Source organism: Somniosus microcephalus, chromosome 6 (assembly GCF_052327205.1).
Source record: "Somniosus microcephalus isolate GS21.2 chromosome 6, FLI_Smic_1.0, whole genome shotgun sequence".
In the NCBI taxonomy this organism is placed as follows: Eukaryota; Metazoa; Chordata; class Chondrichthyes; order Squaliformes; family Somniosidae; genus Somniosus; species Somniosus microcephalus.
This window is the reverse complement of record NC_140992.1, coordinates 235,981,653-236,004,821: the sequence shown is the minus strand read 5'-3', so window position 1 is coordinate 236,004,821 and position 23,169 is coordinate 235,981,653. Positions and strand designations below refer to the sequence as shown.

The 23,169-nt window shown below is 45.2% G+C and overlaps 1 protein-coding gene across 2 annotated transcripts in view; it reads left to right on the top strand.

The window, feature by feature from the left end:
* Positions 1 to 23,169, top strand: part of LOC147116535 (uncharacterized) — a 107,542-nt gene that overhangs the window by 76,670 nt on the left and 7,703 nt on the right. The window contains exons 7-8 of one of the 2 annotated variants that reach the window (XM_085991569.1): positions 9,617 to 9,691; positions 13,515 to 13,751. In XM_085991569.1, the coding sequence (XP_085847695.1) occupies positions 9,617 to 9,691; positions 13,515 to 13,734 (295 nt within the window). In that variant the 3' untranslated portion in view covers positions 13,735 to 13,751. Of the gene's footprint in view, positions 1 to 9,616; positions 9,692 to 13,514; positions 13,752 to 23,169 lie in introns of those variants that run through there. The other variant, XM_085991570.1, reaches the window with a different exon arrangement.

Below are 23,169 nucleotides of genomic sequence, written 5' to 3'. Positions count from 1 at the left end.
TTTAACAAAATTGTTGCTATCCTACAGGAACACCTAAATCCTACACCGCTGCTGATAGCAGAAAGATTTAAATTCCACAGGAGAAATCAGCATAAAGATGAGAGCAATGCTGATTACCTTACGGAACTATGCAAGCTATCAAAGCACTGCCAGTTCGGAGCAGGACTGGCAGATACCTTACGGGACAAATTTGTCTGTGGACTCCTGAGTGAAGGAACCCAGAAGAGGTTACTCTCAGAGAAAGAGCTGACGCTAGATAAGGCTTTCAGCGTGGCAGTATCGTACGAAGCAGCAGCAAGGGGAGCTGCGGAAATACAGCAAAAGCCACAGGAATACGGCACCCACAAAATGACACGGGGATTTGCAAAATGTTATCGCTGCGGCAGAACAACCCATGACCAGAAGGACTGCTGGTCCAAGGACAAAATATGCAGGCAATGCGGAAAGATGGGACACATTGCACGAGCTTGCAGGTCTGGGAAGAAGATCAACAACAACAAAAAGGCTACAAAGGAACCGTACAGGAAAGTACAAAAGATGACGGACAGTAGTTCCGAAGACCAGATGAGCGATAGTGAATCCGGGAACAAGAGACTAAGCTGTCTCAAACTTCACAACGTAATCGCAAAAGAGGATCACCGAACCATTTGGGTCACCCTCACGATAGCAGGGTCCCAAGTCAAAATGGAATTGGATACAGGATCAGCTCTAACCGTCATGAATCGACGAGACTACGAGCGGCTATTCTCACACATACCCTTGAAAGAGACATCCATTGTCTTGAAGATGTATACGGGGCAAAAAGTATACCCCAGAGGAAAAATAAGGGTGCCTGTCGAATACAACGGCAAGGAAAGACAGAAATTGTATCTGTACATACTGCAAGATGGTGGACCACCGTTATTGGGACGTGAATGGATCAGAAAGATAAGTTTAGACTGGCACTCCATTCAGGCACTGACGGTGGCTGGTAAAAAGGATGACGACGTCACTCCTGGATGATTGTCAACAATCTTAGCTAACGCCAAAGAGGTATTTCAACAAGAACTGGGAACTCTTAAAGGCGTAACCGCCTCGATAAAAATAGAAGAGAATGCAATTCCCAAGTTTTTCAAAGCAAGACCGGTACCATATGTAATTCGCCCAGCCGTCGAGGCAGAGCTGGAGAATCTGGAGAATGCAGGCGTGTTATCTAAGGTAGACTGGAGCGAGTGGGCGACACCCATCGTTCCTGTCATGAAGAAAACGTTAAACAATAAGTCTGAGGAGCCAAGGAAGGTTCGCATCTGTGGGGACTTCAAGGTGACGGTGAACCCAGTCCTTCACACAGTACAATATCCTCTTCCAAGGATAGAAGATATCTTCGCCTCACTATCTGGAGGGAAGCGTTTTACAAAAATTGACCTAGCACAAGCATATTTGCAGATGGAGGTTGAAGAATCCTCTAGGAAGTATCTCACGATAAACACTCACAAAGGTCTTTACCAGTATAATCGACTGGTATTCGGAGTAGCATCAGCTCCGGCGATATGGCAAAGAGCGATGGAACAAGTCCTGCAAGGGATTCCGGGGACTCAGTGTTACTTGGACGACATCTTAGTGACAGGTGAAGATGACAGTGAACACCTTGCCAACCTAGAGCAGGTGCTCACTAGACTACGTGAACATGGGCTACGGGCCAATTGCCCCAAGTGCGAGTTTTTTAAGAAACAGATATCGTATTGTGGCCACGTGATTGATGAAGAGGGGTTACATAAGGCCCCTGACAAAATTGAAGCGGTAGTTAAGGCTCCAGCGCCTGAAAATGTGTCGCAACTGAGGTCATTCCTCGGATTGGTGAATTACTACCATAAGTTTTTGCCGAATTTGTCCACAATTCTGCACCCACTGAACGCCCTACTACAAACGGGAGTAGCATGGAAATGGAGCGATGAATGTAAGCGGGCCTTTCAGAAGAGTAAGGACCTAATCACTTCAAGAGAAGTATTGGCTCACTACAACCCATCACTACCGATAAGACTGGCGTGTGATGTGTCTCCCTACGGCATTGGGGCGGTACTGTCACATAAATTCCTTAATGGTTCAGAGAGGCCGATAGCTTTTGCGTCACGCTCGTTAACTTCAGCCGAGCGTAACTACGCCCAGCTTGACAGAGAGGCCCTCAGCCTGGTGTGGGGGGTGAAGAAGTTCAATCACTACCTGCACGGTCAGAAATTTACTCTACTTACTGATCATCAACCTCTTGTCTCCATTTTCAACCCTCAGAAGGGCGTATCGATAATGACACCACAGTGGCTACAGAGGTGGTCCCTTTTCCTAGGGGCACACCAATATGACATCGAGTACAAAGGAACTAAACAGCATGGGAATGCTGATGGATTGTCGCGCCTACCGTTGCCGACGGTGGAAGAAGAACTTGCAGTGGATCCAGTGGCGATATTCCACTCGACCATAGTCGAATGTCTCCCTGTGACGAATGCAAACATAGAAAAGGAAACACGAAATGACCCGACACTCTCCTGGGTCTATGATTTAACGGTGAAGGGGTGGCCAGCACATGGCGAACCACTGCTGCCAGCATTCTCGCCGAGAAGAGAACAGCTGTCAGTGTGCAGAGGAACCTTGATGTGTGGATCCAGAGTAGTAATTCCACCCAAATTGAAGGATAGAGTGCTCAATGAGCTTCATGAGGGTCATCTGGGAGGGGTAAAAACGAAGAACTTAGCCAGAGCGTTTGTGTGGTGGCCGGGAATCGATAGAGAAATCGAAGAGATGACCAAGAGCTGTACAGGATGCCAGAAGGTCCAAAACGCCCCACCACAAGCCCCTCTACATCCATGGGAGTGGCCCTCATCTCCATGGCAAAGGGTGCACATTGATTTTGCTGGTCCATTTATGGACTCGATGTTTTTAATTGCGGTGGATGCACATTCAAAGTGGCCAGAGGTAATAAAAATGTCCTCAACCACCACAGAAAAAACTATCACAGTCTTACGAACCATATTCACCAGGAATGAGCTGCCTGAACAGATTTGCTCCAACAATGGACCACAGTTTGTGTCTGAAGAGTTCCGGAGGTTCTTAAAGAACAATGGTGTTAAGCATTACACATCCGCCCATATCCAGCCACTAATGGATTGGCTGAGAGGTTCGTTCAAACATTCAAGAAGGCTATCAAGGCAATGTGTAATGAAGATATACCCCTACAGCACAAGGTGGATAACTTCTTGTTTGCCTACCGGAATGCGACACATGCGGTTACCAACCAAACTCCAGCCATGATGTTCTTCAATCGAAGACTACGATGCCGCTTGGATTTGGTTAAGCCAAACATCAGAAGACATGTGGAGAACAGGCAGTTTCAGAATATGAATGAAAGGCCAACCAGGAGTTTTAAGATAGGTCAACCAGTTTTGGCCCAGGACTACCGCACAGAGAAATGGCAGCCAGGAACGATCTGCACACGGCAAGGACCTCTAATGTATACCGTGGACGTTGGAGAGAGCATTGTAAGACGCCATGCTGACCAGATTCTAGAGTCACTGGAAAACGTCAAATCTACACCACGATCCTATACACCTGGTGATGAAACCGAAGTACCAATTGCATCTACCTCAGAATCGGTGATATTGGAAGCAGACGAACCAAACAACGACATTGATCCCGACTCAACTTTGCCAGAAGAACCTGATACCCCAAAGAGGCGTTATCCAGACAGAATCAGGAAGCCTCCTCAAAGACTGAACTTATAATTGCTTAACTTCAACTAATGTATCTAGCAACTGTAATTGTAAATATGTTATTTCATTGTTAATCGAATGTTATGTACTGTTTAGCTAAAACGGGAGGAATTGTAGTGTATGTACTTTGCAGAAGGAACTATATTCTGCAGCCCCTGTATACTGCAGTACCAGTAGTGACCACCCCTGTATATAAGCCTGTGTAGTAACATTTGCATAGTAGTTCCAGGTTGCCTCCATTCAGTAAAGACCTGTTATAACCCACTCCTGCAGTCCGTGTCTCAATTATACACGGACATAATAAAATCACCCCAAAGTCTATGCTTCTCTAAAGTGTAGAGTCACAGCTCTTTGAGCCTATCTGGGTAATTAAGATGCTTTAAACTGGGAATTAATCTTGTTGCCCTCCTCTGCACCCTTTCCAAAGCCTCAGTATCACCCGCCATGTGAGGAGACCAAAACTGGACCGTATTCTAATTGAGGCCTAACCAAGGTCTTGTACAAGGACAAAATGTTTGTGCTATAGTGAATTGTTTTGTAAATATACCCTAGCACCCTATTTGATCTAGCTATTGCTTCATGACGTTGCACTACAAGGCTGAGAAATCTTTCTTTTTCCACCAGCTTTAGTTCTTTTCTAACCTAGTAAGGTTTTCTTTAAACATGGCTATGCTATCTCCAAGTTGAACTAGTTTAAATGCTACATAAAAGCTAGCTCGATGCTGTCTGTCAACCTTTGCGCACCCAAGGAGCTTAAGTGGAAGTCATCCCTGCTAAATGGACCCGTGAATACCTGCCAGTTGTCAATGAAGTGAAGCTTCTTTTTACAAAGATCCTGAAGCCATATGTTGAATCTAGTGATTCGGCTGTTCCTCTCCAGCGATCTGTTCATGACTGAGGCTACTACCCTTTCACCCTTGTTCTGGAGGTCTGTTGTAAGGTCTTTGTATGAGGACAGGTTGCATAAACTTGGCTTGTATTCCCTTGCATATAGAGGATTGAAGGGTGATCTGATCAAGGTGTTTAAAATGTTAAAAGGATTCAATAGAGTAAATACAGAGAAACTATTTCCTCTGGTGGGGAAATCACGAATGAGGGGACATAATCTTAAAATTAGAGCCAGGCCATTTTGAAGGGAAATCAGGAAGCACTTTTCCACACAAAGGGTAGTAGCAATCTGGAATTTTATCCCCCAAAAGGCTGTGGATGCTGAAACAAATGGAACTTTCAAGACTGAGATTGATAGATTTTTGTTAGGTAAGGGCATATGGAGCTAAGGCAGGTAAACAGAGTTGAGGTACAGATCAGCCATGATCTAATTGAATAGCAGAGCAGGCTCAAGAGGCTGAATGGCCTCCTCCTGTTCCTATGTCCTGCAAAACAAATGGATTTTTATTATTATGCCATTTGTACTAATATGTAACCCAACTACAGTATCTTGGCACTCACCTTTCGTCAGGTTATCCATACGCTCCCGGAGATCAACAACTTTAGTACCAGGGAAACAAAGGAATGCTCTTGAAAAAGCCTTGCCTCTACATAGGGTGCTGTCTGTGTGTCTTATGATGGAGTTCCTTATGAGGAGTGAATGATGCTACTCCTGATTCCTTGGCTGTGCCTCTAACCTTGTCCTCTTTGTAGCTGATGATACCAGATGGTAATTTTAAAGAAAATGGAATTATTGAATTGGTTGGTTTAAATTGATTGGTTTGTGTGGGTACCTTGATTTTGATTGATATCTTTTCACACTTGTCTATACTTGAGCAAATCAGTACGGTTAACTTAAGATAGTTTTTATTTGAGCAGATCAGAAAATATAATAGATAAATTTTAATGCTAACAACATATATAATCTGTGAGGCAAGCAAAATACAAGGCTTTGAATTGTATAGTTTGGAGTATATTTTAAACAGCAGGAATGACTGGCTAACCTTTTAAATCTGTGTTTTTAACATTTTTATTCATCCCATACAGATTAAGAAGCTGCCAGTTTACAATATTATAGCCATAACCAATGCTAATTGCGATCTCTGGTGTGTCAGTGTTTTTGTAGCAACACCAGAAGGGACAACATAGTGGAAGTTAAAAGATCATTCTTCCTTGTAGTGATCAATAACATGTCATTCTGTAGTGGACACTAGGTGGAGCAGCAGAGCTGTATAGAGCTGTATGTATAAAACTACACTACCCAGCTATATATTATATTAAGACTACATTACCCATGAGGCTAGGCTACCCACAAGGCAGCAGTCAAGATGGCAGCCTGCACACAGGCGCACACATGGAAGCCTCTACAGATACTGTACCTAGAGAACGTGTACTGAATAAATAACTAGCTAGAAGCTAGCTGTGTTCATAATAAGAATGTCTAGTTATTAATGAACATAACATTCCTGTCCCCCTCTCTCAAATTGTAAAAAGCTCTAGCAAAAAAAAGAAACAGTAGAAAATGGCATCAGTGCCATTCTGAAGCCCTTCCCCATTGGAGACAAAGGTCCTTGTGTTTTTATTTTGAGAGAGGTTGCTAGGTATAAAAAAAATACAATGGTGCAATTTACCTCCACAAATCCACTCTTTGGAATTTCACAAACCTAAGCATCTGTGAAACTATGACAGAATATAGTTTGCAGCATTTGACACACTGCACAAATGTGTATTTCCCTGGTTTTGTGCCCTTCTCAATTGATGCAGGACTAACACACTGCATCATCATTAATAGAGCAGGGGACCGAATCCTTTGTTTTAGAGTCATAGAGTTTTACAGCACAGAAAGAGGCCCTTCGGCCCATCGTGTCTGCGCCGTCCATCCATCCCTGTCCAGTCTAATCCCATTTTCCAGCATTTGGTCCATAGCCTTGTATGCAATGGCATTTCAAGTGCTCATCCAAATGCTTCTTGAATGTTGTGAGGGTTCCTGCCTCTACCACCCTTTCAGGCATTGAGTTCCACATTCCAACCACCCTCTGGGTGAAGAAGTTCCTCCTCAAATCCCCTCTAAATCTCCTGCCCCTTACCCTGAATCTATGCCCCCTTGTTATTGACCCCCCTACTAAGGGAAAAGTTCCTCTTTATCTACCCTATCTATGCCCCTCATCATTTTGTACACCTCAATCAGGTCCCCCCTCAGCCTTCTTTGCTCCAAGGAAAACAACCCCAGCCTGTCCAGCCTCTCTTCATAGCTGAGGCACTCCATCCCAGGTAACATCCTGGTGAATCTTCTCTGCACCCTCTCCAAAGCAATCACATCCTTCCTATAGTGAGGCGACCAGAACTGCACACAGTACTCCAGCTGTGGCCTCACCAGCGTTTTGTACAGCTCCATCATAACCTCCCTGCTCTTATATTCTATGCCTCGGCTAATGAAGGCAAGTATCCCATATGCCTTTTTAACCACCTTATCTACCTGTTCCGCTGCCTTCAGGGATCTATGTACATGTACACCAAGGTCCCTCTGACCCTCTGTACTTCCTAGGGTCCTACCACTCATTGTGTATTCCCTTGCCTTATTTGTAAGTCCAAAATGCATCACCTCGCACTTTTCAGGGTTAAATTCCATTTGCCACTTTTCCGTCCATCTGACCAACCCGTTTATATCGTCCTGTAGCCTGAGGCTTTCCTCCTCGCAATTTACCACCCCACCAATTTTCGTGTCATCTGCGAACTTACTGATCATACCTTTTACATTCTCATCCAAATCATTTATGTAGATCACAAACAACAAGGGACCCAGCACCGATCCCTGAGGTACCCCACTGGACACAGGCTTCCAGTCACAAAAGCAACCTTCGACCATCACCCTCTGCCTCCTGCCACTCAGCCAGTTGAGGATCCAACGCGCCAAGGCACCCTGGATCCCATGGGCTCTTACCTTCTTGACCAGTCTCCTATGCGGGACTTTGTCAAAAGCTTTACTGAAGTCCATGTAAACCACATCCACAGCATTTCCCTCATCCACCCCGCTAGTCACCCCCTCGAAAAATTCAATCAGATTTGTCAGACATGATTTACCCTTGACAAAGCCATGCTGACTACCCCCGATTAATCCTTGCCTCTCCAAGTGGAGACTAATTTTGTCCCTCAGAATTTTTTCCAATAATTTCCCTACCACAGATGTTAGGCTCACTGGCCTGTAATTCCCTGGTTTATCCCTGCTACCCTTCTTGAATAATGGTACTACGTTAGCTGTTCTCCAGTCCTCTGGTACATCCCCTGTGGCCAGAGAGGTTCTGAAAATTTGTGTCAGAGCCCCTGCAATCTCCTCCTTTGCCTCCCACAGCAGCCTGGGATACATCTCGTCCGGGCCTGGGGATTTATCCACTTTTTGGCCTGCTAAAACCGCTAGCACCTCCTCCCTCTCGATGCTAATATGTTCAAGTATGTCACAGTCCCCTTGCCCGATTTCTATGTCTGCATCGTCTTTCTCCATAGTGAACACAGATGCAAAAAATTCATTTAAAACCCCGCCTACCTCATCTGGCTCTACACACAGATTGCCACTTTGGTCCCTAATGGGCCCTACCCTTTCCCTGGTTATCCTCTTGCCCTTAATATACTTATAAAACATCTTAGGATTTTCCTTTATTTTGCTCGCCAGTGTTATTTCATGGCCCCTCCTCGCCCTCCTAATTTCTTTTTTAAGTACGCCCCTGCACTTTTTATACTCCTCTAGGGCTTCTTCAGTCTTTAGTCTTTTGTAACTGCCAAAAGCCCCCCTTTTATTCCTAATGCATTTTTGTATATCCCTTGTCATCCAAGGTTCCCTTTGCTTGTTGGTCCCACCCTTGACCTTTACAGGAACATGTTGGCGTTGTACTCTCTCTATTTCCCTTCTGAAAGTCTCCCACTGTTTTGATGTGGATTTTCCTATAAGTAGCTGCTCCCAGTCCACTTTGGCCAGATCCTGCCTTATCATATTAAAATCGGCCTTCCCCCAACTTAGAACCCTTATTTCCGGGCTGTCTTTGTCCTTTTCCATGACCACCTTAAATCTCACCGAATTATGGTCATTGTCGCCAAAATGCTCTCCTACTGACACTTCCACCACTTGCCCGGCTACATTCCCTAGAATTAGGTCCAGTACCGCCCCCTCTCTTGTAGGACTTTCTACATGTTGGCTCAAAAAGCTCTCCTGGATGCACTTTAAGAATTCTGCACCCTCTAAGCCTTTCACACTCTGACTATCCCAATTTATATTGGGGAAGTTGAAATCCCCCACTATTATTACCCTATTATTTTCGCACTTTTCTGAGATTTGCCTACATATCTGTTCCTCTATCTCCCCCTGACTGTTTGGGGGCCTATAGTACACTCCCAGCAAAGTGCTTGCCCCCTTTTTGTTTTTAAGTTCTACCCATATGGCCTCATTAGAGGAACCCGCTAATATATCATCCCTCCTTACAGCAGTAATTGACTCCTTAATTAATATTGCAACACCCCCTCCCCTTTTACACCCCCCTCTGTCTCGCCTGAAGATTCTATACCCCGGAATATTGAGCTGCCAGTCCTGACCCTCCCTCAACCATGTCTCCGTGATAGCAACAATATCGTACTCCCATGTGTTCAACAACAACTTCAGTTGCACTACTTTTGTTAAGTATCACACGATGTACTAACACAACCATAGAACCCTTTTCAGTTACTATTAAGGACACTGGAACTTGGCTCCATCTTTTTAATGTTCTATTTTATATGCTGTTGTATGGTACTTACATATGCATTTAGTGTGCACTTCATTAGAATTTACAAAATATCTGTCCACAAAGCTGTAATGAAGGTGGACTATCTTACAATTCATACTTTTCTAAATTAGTACAAGAAAATAATTCAGTATTTGACATTTCAATTTGACGAATGATATCTGAATGATTTCTCTCAAGGAACAAGAAAAAGGGCAAACACCCCTCTGATAAGCAAGTCAGCTTTCCATTTGGAACTAAAAAAGTGTATCTCAGGTAATGTATTATTCTATACTAAAGTTACTTAAGTGGTTTGTTTTGGACAGGGCTCAATCCTGCATCATGTTGCAATATATTTCTATATTATATATTCTCTTAAGAAATCTTAGCTGAGCCAAGAATTAAAAACTGGGTTTTCTTAACTGCTTTCTGGAAGGGGAATCTTATTTTTGCGTGTGTGTGTTCGCGCACACATGTGCTGAGAGAAAGTAGAGCAGATATATAATTCTGAAACAAAAACAGAAAATGCTGGAAACACACAGGTCTGCACATTTCGAGTGCAGATCCTTCTTCAGAATGGTACCAGCCAAAAAAAATCAACAATCACTGTCCCTCTCAGCATTCCCCTCCAGAATGTCTGTTCATATGTGAACAAGGCCCTTGCCATTCCCAACCTTATTGTGGATGATTGCATTGACATCCTGGTTTTGACTGAACTCAGCTCACAGATGGCAACATCTTAACCCTTATCAAAGTATCTCTACCTGGCTATATTTCCATCACCTGCCCTGCCCAAACAGCCATGATGGTGGTGTGGCCCTTATCACCAGCTCACACCTTGATCTCTCCCTCTAGTCCTCTGGTATCTCTCTTCCTTTCAGCACTTCACTTTGTTACACCTCTCTCGTCTCTCCTTTAAAATCCTCATTGTCTACCACCCTCTCAAACTCCACCCTAAGTTTCTCCCCGAAATACCTTGGTGATTTCAATCTCCATGTCAGCTCCCCTTGCCCGCTCTCCTCTGAATTCACTGCCTTCCTGTCCTCCCTAAAGCTCTCCCTCCATATTTATGGCCACTCTTTACCATGCTATCTCCCATGGTCTTTATACTCCTGTGATCTGATCCCTCATTACCCACATCTCCCTACCCACTTCCAACCATACTTCCTTCTTCATATGCCTCTGGTAAAAAGCTCTTCACAACTGCATTTCCAAATTCCCAACTGCTTAGCCTTTGTTCACCATTATACTTCTGCAGTCATCGATTTACTCAACCACTCCCTCATCTCCACCTTTCATGCTCTTGTTCCCAGCAAAACCTTTACTCTCTCCAATCCTGGTTGTTCCCCCAGATATGGCCCCCATCTTTGCACCCTCACGTCCGAGGGGCACAGATTTGAGCATATCTGCCATACAATTGCTTTAGCCATTCATCACCAGATCTGGTGGACCACATCAAGTGCAATCGGGCCTCACTATCCTCTTCCAAAACTACTTACTACTCTAGGATTATCTTGGTGAGCAAAGGTAACCCCCAGTTTCTTTAATTTTCAAGACTGAGATCCATAATTTTTTGTTAGGTAAGGGTATCAAGGGATATGGATCAAAAGTGAGTAAATGGAATTGAAGTACTGATCAGCCTAGATTTGATTAAATGGCAGAACAGGCTGAATAGCCCACTTCTGTTCCTATGTTCTCCACCACCGATAGTCTCCTTAAACCCGTCTTTCCTGCCGCTCCACCCTCGCTTCCAACAACAAATGCGAGGAGCTAATGGACTTCTACATACTAAAATTGAGACCATCCATTCAGCTGCTTCTGCTGCTCTCCCCTACCCCTTGCCCACCAACCCAAACCCCCCCTGCAGTAGCCCCATACCCACATCTCTTTCAGGTTTCTCCCCCATTTTCTCTAATGCCCTCTCCGAGCTTATGAGACCCACCTCCTATTCCATGGCCTCATTCCCATTAAACTGCTGACCATCCAACTTCTCCTCCTGGACCCCATTCTAGTTGACATCGTAAATGGTTTTCTCTTTTCAGGTACTGTTCCCCTCCCTTTCAAAACTGCTGGCATCGCCCCTTCTCAAAAACCTACTCTCAACCTCTCCATCCTTGCAAAGTACCACCTCAGCTCCAACCTCCCTTTGCTCTCTAAAACCCTTGAATATGTTGCTTCCCAAATCTGTGCCCATCTTTCCCGCAACTCACTGTAATCCACTTCGGTTTCCCCCTCTGCCAAAGTACCAAAATGATCTTAAGCACAGTCACAAACATCTTTTGTGATTGTGACTATGGTGGATTATCCATCCCATCCTCTTCGACATCTCTGTAACCTTTGACATGCTTGACCATACCATTTACCTCCACAGACTCTCCCTGTTGCCTATCCATGTAGAGCATCTCCAGCAATGATTTTTCTTCCCAACTCTGCACCATCATCTTTAGAGACCCCCAAGGATCTATCCTGAGCACCCTTCTCTTTATCATCTACATGATGCCCTTTGGCAACATCATCCACAGACATAGGGTCAGCTTCCACAATGATATTGATGACTCTCGGCTCTACCTCACCCCTCTTAACCCTCCACTGCTTCTGTTGTCAGAGTGCTTACCTGACATCCAGTCATGGATGAGCTACGACTTCTTCCAGTTAAATATTGGGAAGTTCGAAGCCACCATCTTTGACCTCACCAGCATCTTTATACCCTTGCCAGCAACTTCATCCCCCACTTCGGCCACTGTCTCAGGCGGAACCAGACTGTTTGCAACCTTGGCATCCTAATTGACCCTGTGCTGAGCTCCCGTCCCCACATTCACTCCATCACAATGACCGCCTACTTCCACACCTGCCTCGGTCCCTGCCTCAGCCCATCTGCCACTGAAACCATCCATCCATGCCTTTGCACCTCCTGACTTGACTATTCCAATAGTCCCCTGGCCAGCCTCCCATCCTCCCCCCCCCCCCCCCTCTGTAGACATCAACTCATTCAAAACTCTGCTGCCCATATACCATCCTGCACCAAGCCCCGCTCACCCATCACCACTGCCCTCTATGACCTATATTGGTCACGGTCACCTAACAAATTTAAAATTCTCATCCTGTTTTAAATTTCTTCACAGCCTCAAGGCTCCCTATCTCTCTAACTTTCTCCACCCCTACAACTACCCCAAACTCTCTGTTCTTCTGAATCTTGCCACTGTTTATCTTCATCTCCCATCACCCCACGATTGGCAACCGTGCCTTCAGACGCTTAGGCTCCACGCTGTGGAATCCCCTCTCTAAACCCCTTGCCCTTGCCACCTCCCTCTCTTCCTTTAAAACCCATCTCTTTGACCCCTCCTAATATCTCTTTCTTTGGCTCAGTGTTTTTTTTAATTACGCTTCTGTGAACTGCCTCTATGTTAAAGGTTCTATATAACTGTTAATTGTTAAGCAATTTTGGTGACAGAAATTCTCTCCTGTCTCTGAAACTTTGCAGCTTTTGCACTATAGCTAATTAAATTATATATTTATCTGTAGCAGATCTTGGGTAATGCTGACACTGGCATCAGTGCTCATTGACATGGTTTATAGTCAGGGCCTCTCAGGCTGGGAGTAATACAGCTGGATTATGGACCTGAAGCACGCAAATTATGTCCATCTATGTTGCAATTAGAGGGCTCTGAAAAAAATCTAAAAAGTCCAAAGATGTGCGGGTTAGGTTGATTGGCTATGATAAATTGACCCTTAGTGTTAGGGGGATTAAATACGTGGGGTTACGGGGATAGGGTGGGATATGTGTTGGTGTAGGGGTTACGGGGATCGGGTGGGATATGTGTCGGTGCAGGCTCGATGGGCCGAAATGGCCTCTATCTGCACTGTGAGGTTTCTGTGATTTCTGTGATCTGTGACTCTAAAAATCCCCAAATGTTTTCATATTTTGGTCTCAGAAAATGGTTTACAGTACCAGTGCAGGTTAAGTACTGTATTACTTTTAATGATTGCCTGTCTATGGAAACTGTCAGCATGAGTAAAGAGGGTTGGGAGAAACCCAAAGTGTAATATGGTTAACTTAGTCCATTAGGGTTTAAAACTAGTTCTAAATCTTTCAACTTAGGCCTGAGAGACTGAAGAAAAAAACCCATAATTTTGATGAAGAAAATAAAAACGACTATTTCACAACCCGAGCCGATTTCTTCAACCTTACTCTGGATACTCTAAAATATCAAAGCCCTTTTTTCCAAGCTACAATGGAAAGCGCAATGATATGTTACTTGGGACTGTCAAAGGGCTCTCTGACGGCAATCAAAGAACTGACTGATTACTACTGTCATTAAAATGGTCAATTACTCAATACTTGAGAGACATTTGTTTTCATTTATCTGGTAGTATTATATAAATTTAGATCAAAAGTTATACATTAATGTTTGTGCTACATATTTTACTGCTTTCATTATATGAGTTACTTTTAAAATTACAAATCAACATTTCATAAATTATTTCAAATGTTTTATATTTACACAAAAACAAATAAAATTGAAAGTCAAAAATATTAATGTGAAATATTTCTCCAGAGTACTGGCTTTTTGAGAATTTACAGAAATTGAAACTTTTACTAATAGAATTGTGCTCAAATTTTAAATTTGTTGATTTTAAAATTGATTTGTTCCAGACCTTTTCAGTTTATCAAATCAATTGGAGTTTGTCTCAAATACATAGAAACATGAAATTGTCAGCAAACATTTGCTTATTTTCTGACGTGGATTATTTTAAAGGTAGAACTGGCTGAAGAGCGTAAATTTTTTTTTTGACGGGTTTAATTTTAAATTTGCCTCTTTCACAATGGCAATTGAACACTTCTCTTGTTGGGGCTGTTTGTAGTGGGGCAGGAATACTACCAGTCTACATGCCGCCTAATGTAGGTACAGAAAGGCACCCTGCAGTATTCCTCAAAAGTTTTCAAAATAGATGCTAGTTATAACGGGCCAGATTTTGCTTACAAAGTAATGGCGTGTGAACGATGCATGCCGTTATTAATGCGCAAATTGGCCAGCAAATTGTAGTGAGCAAGAGATTGCCCGTGAATTGCAAATCGCTACAAATTGCTGGCCAATTTGTGCCACTTCGCCATTAGTTTCGCGAAAATGGCATCTCGCGCTTAACCTCCCCGTGATGTTCATGAAGTTGCTGCATTTGCACATTAATTAAATTAAGTCTAGTAATTAACAGTGTAAGTACCCTTTTAACAACGTGATAATTGTTACTACAAAAGCAAAATACTGCGGATGCTGGAAATTTGAAATAAAAACAGAAAATGCTGGAAATACTCAGCAGGTCAGGCAGCATCTGTGGAGAGAGAAACAGAGTTAACGTTTCAGGTCGATGACTTTTCATCAGAACTGGAAAAAGTTAGAGATGTAACAAATTTTAACCAAGTACAGAGGCAGGGAAAGGGGAGAGGGGAGAAAAGAACAAAAGTGAAGGTCTGGGATAGTGTGGAAGGCAGGAGAGATTAAATGACAAAATGGCAAGATAGATGCAACACCTGCCATTTTACCTCCTCCCTTCCCACCGTCCAGGGCCCCAAACCCTCCTTCCAGGTGAAACAATGATTTACTTGTACTTCTTTCAATTTAGTATATTGTATTCGCTGCTCACGATGTGGTCTCCTCTACATTGGGGAGACCAAATGCAGATTGGGTGATTGCTTTGCGGAACACCTCCGTTCAGTGTGCAAGCGTTACCCTGAGCTTCCAGTCGCCTGTCATTTTAATTCTCTGTTCCACTCCCATTTTGACCTCGGCCTCCTACACTGTTCCAATGAAGCTCAATGTAAGCTCGAGGAACAGCACCTCATCTTTTGATACGAACAATGACGGACAGGTCCATCGAGCCTGACCCACACAATTGGGATACCTTGTGTATCACCACATTTACACTTTACCCCACCTGAAACCATATGATCTTCTGTGAGAGGCAAAAAAAGATTAAAAACTCAGGCCAATTTGGGGGGGAAAAATCTGGGAAATTCCTCTCCGACCCGTCTAGGCAATCGAAACTAGTCCAAGAGATCACTCTGGCCCTGAATTCCCTGCTGTACCTGCCTTCTGTAAGAGTTGACCTCCACCCCAGCCAGACTCAGGTCCAGCTCTCGCTTGAAGGAATTCATTGAATCAGCATCCACCGCACGAGACAGCAGTCTGTTCCAGAGGTCCACTATTCTCTGGGAAAAGAACCACCTCCTGACATCTAACCTAGATCTAGCCTTATACAACTTAAATTTGTGACCCCTGGTCCTGCCTAACCTATTTAATTGAAATAAGCTGTCAGCTGGAATACAATCTATTCCCTTCATTATCTTATAAACCTCAATCAGTTCCCCCCTAAGTCTACGCTTCTCTAAGGTATAGGGCAGGATTTTAACTCAGGTGCGGGATGGTGTCCTGTTATCCGAATTTCGTGTTTCCCACACGAATCTAAATGGACGTGGGAGATTGATGCAATTTTAACTTAAGTGGCCAATTGATTTCCAACATGTGGGAAGCCTTTGCAAATGGGTTTTTCATGACTGAAAGTGCCCTCCAATGACGTCATCATTGCTGCTGCATTTAAGGTCCACAGCAAGCCTTGCTTCTTCTGCAGGCTTCCAAGCTTTCTCCATTTGGTGTCAGAGGGACCTGCAGGAAAGATGACAAGCGGGAGGCCCAGATCAGCTCCTCGTTTCGACGAGGTGGCCCTGCAGGTATTGGTGGATGGGGCTAGGGCCAACAGGGAGGTGCTCTTCCCTTCCTCAGGGAGGAAGAGGCCTCCCAAGCACACTAAGGCAGTGTGGATGCAGGTGGCTGAGGAGGTCAACTCCTTGGGAGTCACACGGCGAACCTGGATTCAGTGCCGGAAAAGATTTCATGACCTTCAGCGCACTGGAAAAGTGAGTATGAATTTCCCATCACCCTCAATCTGACCCCATTGCCTTTCCTCACCAGCACTCAGCTTTAGCAATCTCTTCCTCCACATCCCACTTGACACTGACATCCATGCACCCTTACCCATTCCCTCTCTCTCTATGCTCACATTCACATAACTATTTGACTATGCAGCCCTCACACTCCCCATCACTCTGATGCGATGAAAACAACTGACAACACACAGGGAGGGCCCTTGGTCTTGCAACCTCACTCCATCTTTGTCTCCTTCTAAGTATGTATGCTATGCAATCTCTACACTCACTCCTTCATTCTCACTCAATCTCCACTTGTCTCCCTCATTGCAGGAAAAGAGAGCTTACAACGAGAGAGAGCGAGCGAGGACAGGAGGGACAGCCTCTATAGTCCACCTGACCCCCTGTGAGGAGGCGGCACTCGAAATAGTGGGACTGGAGGATGATGCGCATGTGGGGGACGGACAGACGGGTGCAATACAGCAAGCTGGTGACAGAAAAGTTTCCCACCTCTCTCTCTGACATTGCATGAGTCGCTGATAATTATTGTGAAGCTCTAACAGATGGACTTATGAGCATCTGCAAAAAGCAACGTGCATGTAGCCTTGGCATCACATCTCTGACTCTTTCCTTTACTCCCCCACAGGACCATCACAAGCATCCGTCCCCCCTAGCCAGGAAGAGGCTGAGCAGCCAGACTCCTCAGAGGAAGCTGCAACCTCTGAGGGCGCAGCGTCACCAGAAATCTGCGCACCCAGCACCAGCGCAGACACTCACACCTCAGTGGGACCTTCGGGACATAGAGTAGTGTTGTCACCTGGTGTATCACAGCTCACAAGTGAGCATCAGCAGATTGTGGAGACAGGGACAGCAGTGGAGAGTCCTAGTCAGAGGGCGCAGGACTCTGCCAACTCGGCTCAGCAGCATGTCGACCCTCTGCCTCTGGGTCCATCCATGAGATCAGCGGTGATGGAACTCCAGGAACAGATGCAGGAGTCTCTGGCAGGTTTTGTCTCTAGGGTCGCTGCGAGTGTGGAGCGAATGGAGGAGTCCATAGCGACCATGACCAGAGCCTTTGTGGAGTCATTGGTGCATGAATGCATCGCCATGGAAAGGATGGCTACGGTAGAGGAGAGGATGGCTACGGCCATGGAGGAGCTTAGTCGCCAGGGTATAGAAACCATGGTCATTGTTCAGAATAGAATGACATCTCTTGAGGAGCAATGGGCATTTATTGAACAAAGAAACCAGACCTTCATGGAAGTCCTTCTGAGTAGGACTGCCATTGCAGATACAGGTCCCCATGGCCCCCCTGATGTGCAGCAAGGTGCTCTCCAGCCACTTGCAGGCGCTGAGGGGGACCTGACCCATGAGAGGGAGGTTGGTGGCAGACCTCAAGGAAGTGGGGGCTCCTCTCCAAGCGCTCACACTTCCATGCCACTGCAGAGCCCTCGGTCAGAGCCCCACCAGAGTCCACACCCAAGTGAGATAGGCGTCTCAACCCCTGCACAGCCACAGGAGCAGCAGACTGTTGACGAGCCCTCAAAGGCTCACCACCCCAGAAGACGCCCAACAAAGGTGTCGAGACAGGAGCAGCAGCAAAGTGAGCAAGGGGCCTCCACATCTGCTGAAGCCACAGGGGAGGCACCACGTAGGAGCATGCATAAGAGGAAAATTCTGCACAAATAGTCACAAGGGTAGTCACTTGGGTGCAATTTTGTGTTTACTGCAAAAATGCCATCACTTCGTTAATATACATAAAATTTCTGATGGCAAATGTTGCAGTTGTATCATCTGTCATTTCGCTAGTGGGACTTCCACATTGAGGGCTTAGGCATACTTGCAACTGTCAGTATGGTGGTCAGAGTGCTAGGAATCCTCTGGTTCTTGGCCATTGTCAATGCTCTGGTAAGAAGCTGCGAGGCAAAAGTGTTTGTTTGACTAGGCTAAGCAAATCTGGCCAGGATGAGTGTGTCCCTTGCATCCCGGGCAGCAATGTTGTCGCGCGCTGGCGCCTTCTGGCCTGTGGATCTTCAGGTGGGTGACTAGCAGCTTGCCGCTCCTGTTGATGCTCCTGCTGTTGGTGCTGCTGTTGCTCATGGTTCTGCTGCTGCCGCAGCTGGTCTGCATCCGAATCTGATGTCGAGGAGGAAAGGAAATAAATGTTTGCCATGCTTCTGGAATATGCCTCAGTTGAAGAAGCGCTTAGTCAAGGTGGGGAGAGGGGTTTCCCAGGAGGTCACACTGGAGATGGGTGTGAGGCTCCAACCTTCCACAGGTGTGGTTAAGCCTTCTAAAAGTTGCCCCAGACCTGAGACCACTAAGTCCTGCCACCTGCAAATCATGGCTGATCAAATCTCCTCTTTAATGGTTGACCTGCAGTTGATAGTCAGCAATCCAATAGTGCTCCCGCCAGGTTTCACATTTGTGTTTCCCACCAGGCGTGTTTCATGTGGGAAAAGGGTTAAATTCGCAAGGGCCTTTCAAAATAGGATTATAGAGGCCATTTAGTGGTTGTTAAGGGCCTTAACGACCAGTCCCGCCTGTTGGATGCGGAACGGAGTCAGGACCATCAGACACGACTGAGTTAAAATTACTCGGAGTCGGGAACCAGGCTGGGGGGGGGGGTCCCGCCCGCCAGTTTTTGCGACTTTAACCCCCCGCACGCCTCCAAGCCCGACTCCACGGCTCAATGAAAATCGAGCCCATAGAGTCCCAACTCTTTTAGCCTATCTTGATAACAAAGATGCTTTAGACTTGGAATTAGTCTAGTGGCTCCTCCTCTGCCTTAATATCACCTACCATGTGAGGAGACGTTACATCTCTAACGTTTTCCAGTTCTGATGAAAGGTCATCAACCTGAAACGTTAACTTTGTTTCTCTCTTCACAGGTGCTGCTTGACCTGCTGAGTATTTCCAGCATTTTCTGTGATAATTGTTAATGATTGACAATCAACCTCTGCTGCCCAGAAAGTAAACAATTAAAGTGTGGAGTCTTATTCCTTCAAATTGTTCTGGATTTTTTAAAATGTCAAATCTTAATTTTTCTTCTAAATTTTCCTTTCTGTCTCTCTTTTCTCTCTCAATCCAATCTTTCTTTCCCTCTTTCTGTGCCTGATTTGACATTGAATTCACTCACTAATTCACCCTCCTTCTCAGTCCTTCCTCTGTTTATTTCACAATCCTTTAATCTCATTGGTTAAGGAGATACACTGTTTGTCCCGTTGTTCACCAAGGTCCCAGATGCCCTGTTGCCCTCGCTGAGCCGTTATCAACTCACGCTTCCAGCAACTTTGTGGACAAATATTTTTAAACCTACACATTACATGGACAAGTCTAACAAACAGGGCACACCACCAGATGCCCCGCTCCAGCAAAATCTGGCCCGCTGTGTCAAATGACAATGATATTTAATTAATAGTAACTGACTAGTATTGCTTACTACCTAAATATTACCACCCCTTCCAAAAACACCATCTTCAAACATTTCAAAATCAGAATGATCTGATTCTTTACTACTCATTGTGGGAAAGTGAATGGCTTGCTGTACTTGAATACATATAATAAAAGGATTGCTAACTGCACATTTTGTATGCATGGCTTTGTTCCAGTATGCTGATCTGGTTATATTTATGTGTACAATTAGAATATTTTTGAAAAATGATGTCAAAGCATTATTTTTTTTTACTATCAGTGAGAAACTGAATAAGCTCTCAAGCTTAGTTACACTACAACTAAACAGTCAGTGACTTTGTGCTATCGCTTTGGTACAGATAAGAATGACATTTTACTGGGTAACTTTTCAGGAAACCTAAAGGTTTATTTAGTAAAGTTTTACTAGGTAAAGTTTATCTGGTACGAAGATGATTCTGCACCATTTGTGAAAATAGCATCCAAAATTTGGTACTTTGGGTGGGTGGTGCAATCATAATACCTGCCATCCGGCCAAACTTAAAATCAACCCCAGTGTGTGGAATGAAGCTTCACTGTAGTCTGACTTACTGTCGTCATTATAAGAGTCGGAACTGTAAAGATTGCATCAATTTTTTTATTAAGAAAATAGCAGTACCCCTGCTCTCCATATTGGTTGCTCTTACACTTGTATATGTATCTGCAGAATACTGCTTTCCTGCATGAGGAGTCAAATAAAAATGATTGATGTACAATTGAAGCACTGATTCCATGTCATCTTGGTATCCTCTATTCTAAACCCACTGAATCCGTACCAGTTCTTTCAAATATTCAGCACTGAGGAAGGACAAAATAGCACTTCTGGAGTCTCGGAAGGCCCAGCTTGGTGCAATATCATGTTTTTATTTATTCATGAGATGTGGGCGTCACTGGCAAGGCCAGCAGTTATTGCCCATCCCTAATTGCCCTTGAGAAGGTGGTGGTGAGCCGCCTTCTTGAACCGCAGCAGTCCTTGTGGTGAAGGTACTCCCACAGTGCTGTTAGGGAGGGAGTTCCAGGATTTTGACCCAGTGACGATGAAGGAACGACGATATATTTCCAAGTCAGGATGGTGTGTAACTTGGAGGGGAACTTGCAGGTGATGGTGTTCCCATGCGCCTGCTGCCCTTGTCCTTCTAGGTGGTAGGGGTCGTGGGTTTGGGAGGTGCTGCCGAAGAATCCTTGGTGAGTTGCTGCAGTGCATCTTGTAGATGGTAAAAACTGCAGCCATGGTGTGCACGGAGTGACTGTAGTCCAGGTCTTGCTGCATTCAAGCATGAACTGCTTCATTATCTGAGGAGTTGTGAATGGAACTAAACACTGTGCAGTCATCAGCGAACATCCCCACTTCTGACCTTATGATGGAGGGAAGGTCATTGATGGAGCAGCTGAAGATGGTTGGGCCTAGGACACTGCCCTGCAGATCTCCTGCAGCGATGTCCTGGGGCTGAGATGATTGACCTCCAACAACTACAACCCCATCTTCCTTTGTGCAGGATATGACTCTAGCCAGTGGAGAGTTTTTCCCCTGATTCCCATTGACTTCAATGTTACTAGGGCTCCTTGATGCCACACTGGGTCAAATGCTCCCTTGATGTCAAGGGCAATCACTCTCATCTCACCTCTGGAATTCAACTTTTTTGTCCATGTTTGGATCAAGGCAGTAATAAGGTCTGGAGCCGAGTGGTCCTGGCAGAACCAAAACTGAGCATCGGTGAGCAGGTTATTGGTGAATGAGTGCCGCTTGATAGTGTTAAATCCGTGAATTTTGATGTATGGTGTCCTTCAATAAATCGACAGAGACTGCAGAGGAACAATCAACAGGTGTTTACTGGATGAAGGTTACTCTAAAGCTAAAGTACAGATCCCTACTCAGGGTTTATATACAGGTGTGGTCACTGCCGGTACTACAGTATACAGGAGCTGTAAAAAGTAGTTCTCCCCTTAAAGGTACATACACAATTCCTCCCCTTTTAGATTAACAGTACCATAACATTCATTTAACAATTAACACTTTTAACATGCAACATTAACTGCAAATAGTCCATTTATAAATTCAGTTTTTGGGGCGGCTTCCTGATCCTTTCTGGATAGCACCTTTCCTGAGTGTCTTGCTCTTGGTGCAGAGGCGATTCTGGCCCCCTGTCGTCGGTTGGTTCATCAGCTTCCGATGCTACTGTTTCTGGGGTAGATGCTACCTGTATGTCGGGTTCATCACCAGGTACGCGAGACATGGGGTTGACTCGTTCCTGTGACTCTAGGATCTGGTCGACATGGCGTCTCACAATGTTCTCCCCAACATCCACTGTGTACATTAGTGGCCCCTGCCGTGTGCACATCGTTCCTGGTTGCCATTTCTCTGTTCGGTAGTCGCGGGCCAAGACTGGTTGCCCTACATTGAAGCTCCTTGTCGGCTTCTCATTGATGTGCTGGAATTGCTTATTCTCAACATCTCTTCGTACATTTGGTCTGAGCAAATCCAGACGAGATCTCAACCTTCGGTTAAAGAACATCATGGCCGGGGTCTGGTTGGTGACTGCATGTGTCGCATTTCTGTAGGCTAACAGGAAATTGTCCACCTTATGCTGCAGTGGAATGTCGTCATTGCACATGGCCCTTACTGCTTTTTTAAAGGTTTGTACGAACGTCTCAGCCAATCCATTTGTGGCTGGATGATACGGGGTGGATGTGTAATGCCTTACCCCATTCCTTCTCATAAATCTTCGAAACTCTTCGGACACAAACTATGGTCCATTATCAGAGCAAATCTGCTCTGGCAAGCCGTTCCTGGCAAATATGGTCCGTAGGACTGCAATAGTTTACTCCGTGGTGGTGGAGGACATTTTGATCACCTCAGGCCACTTCGAGTGCGCATCCACGGCTATTAAAGACATTGAGTCCATGAATGGACCAGCAAAATCAATATGCACCCATTGCCATGGAGATGAGGGCCACTCCCATGGGTGTAGAGGGGCATGTGGTGGTGCATTTTGGACCTTCTGGCATCCTGAGCAGCTCTTTGTCAGGTCCTCGATTTGCTGATCGATCCCCGGCCACCACACATAAGCCCTAGCAAGGCTTTTCATTTTCACCCCTCCCAGATGGCCTTCGTGAAGCTCATTGAGCACTCTCTCCCTGGAATTACCACTCGGGATCCACACATCAAGGTCCCCTGGCATACTGACAGCTGTTCTCTTCTGGATGAGAATGCTGGCAACAGTGAGTCGCCATGTGCTGGCCATCCCTTCACCGTCAAATCATATACCCGAGACACTGTCGGGTCATTTCGGGTCTCCTTCTCTATACCAGCGTTAGTTACTGGCAAGCATTCAATTATAGTCGAATGAAATATTTCGACAGGATCCACTGCTGGTGCTTCCTCCGC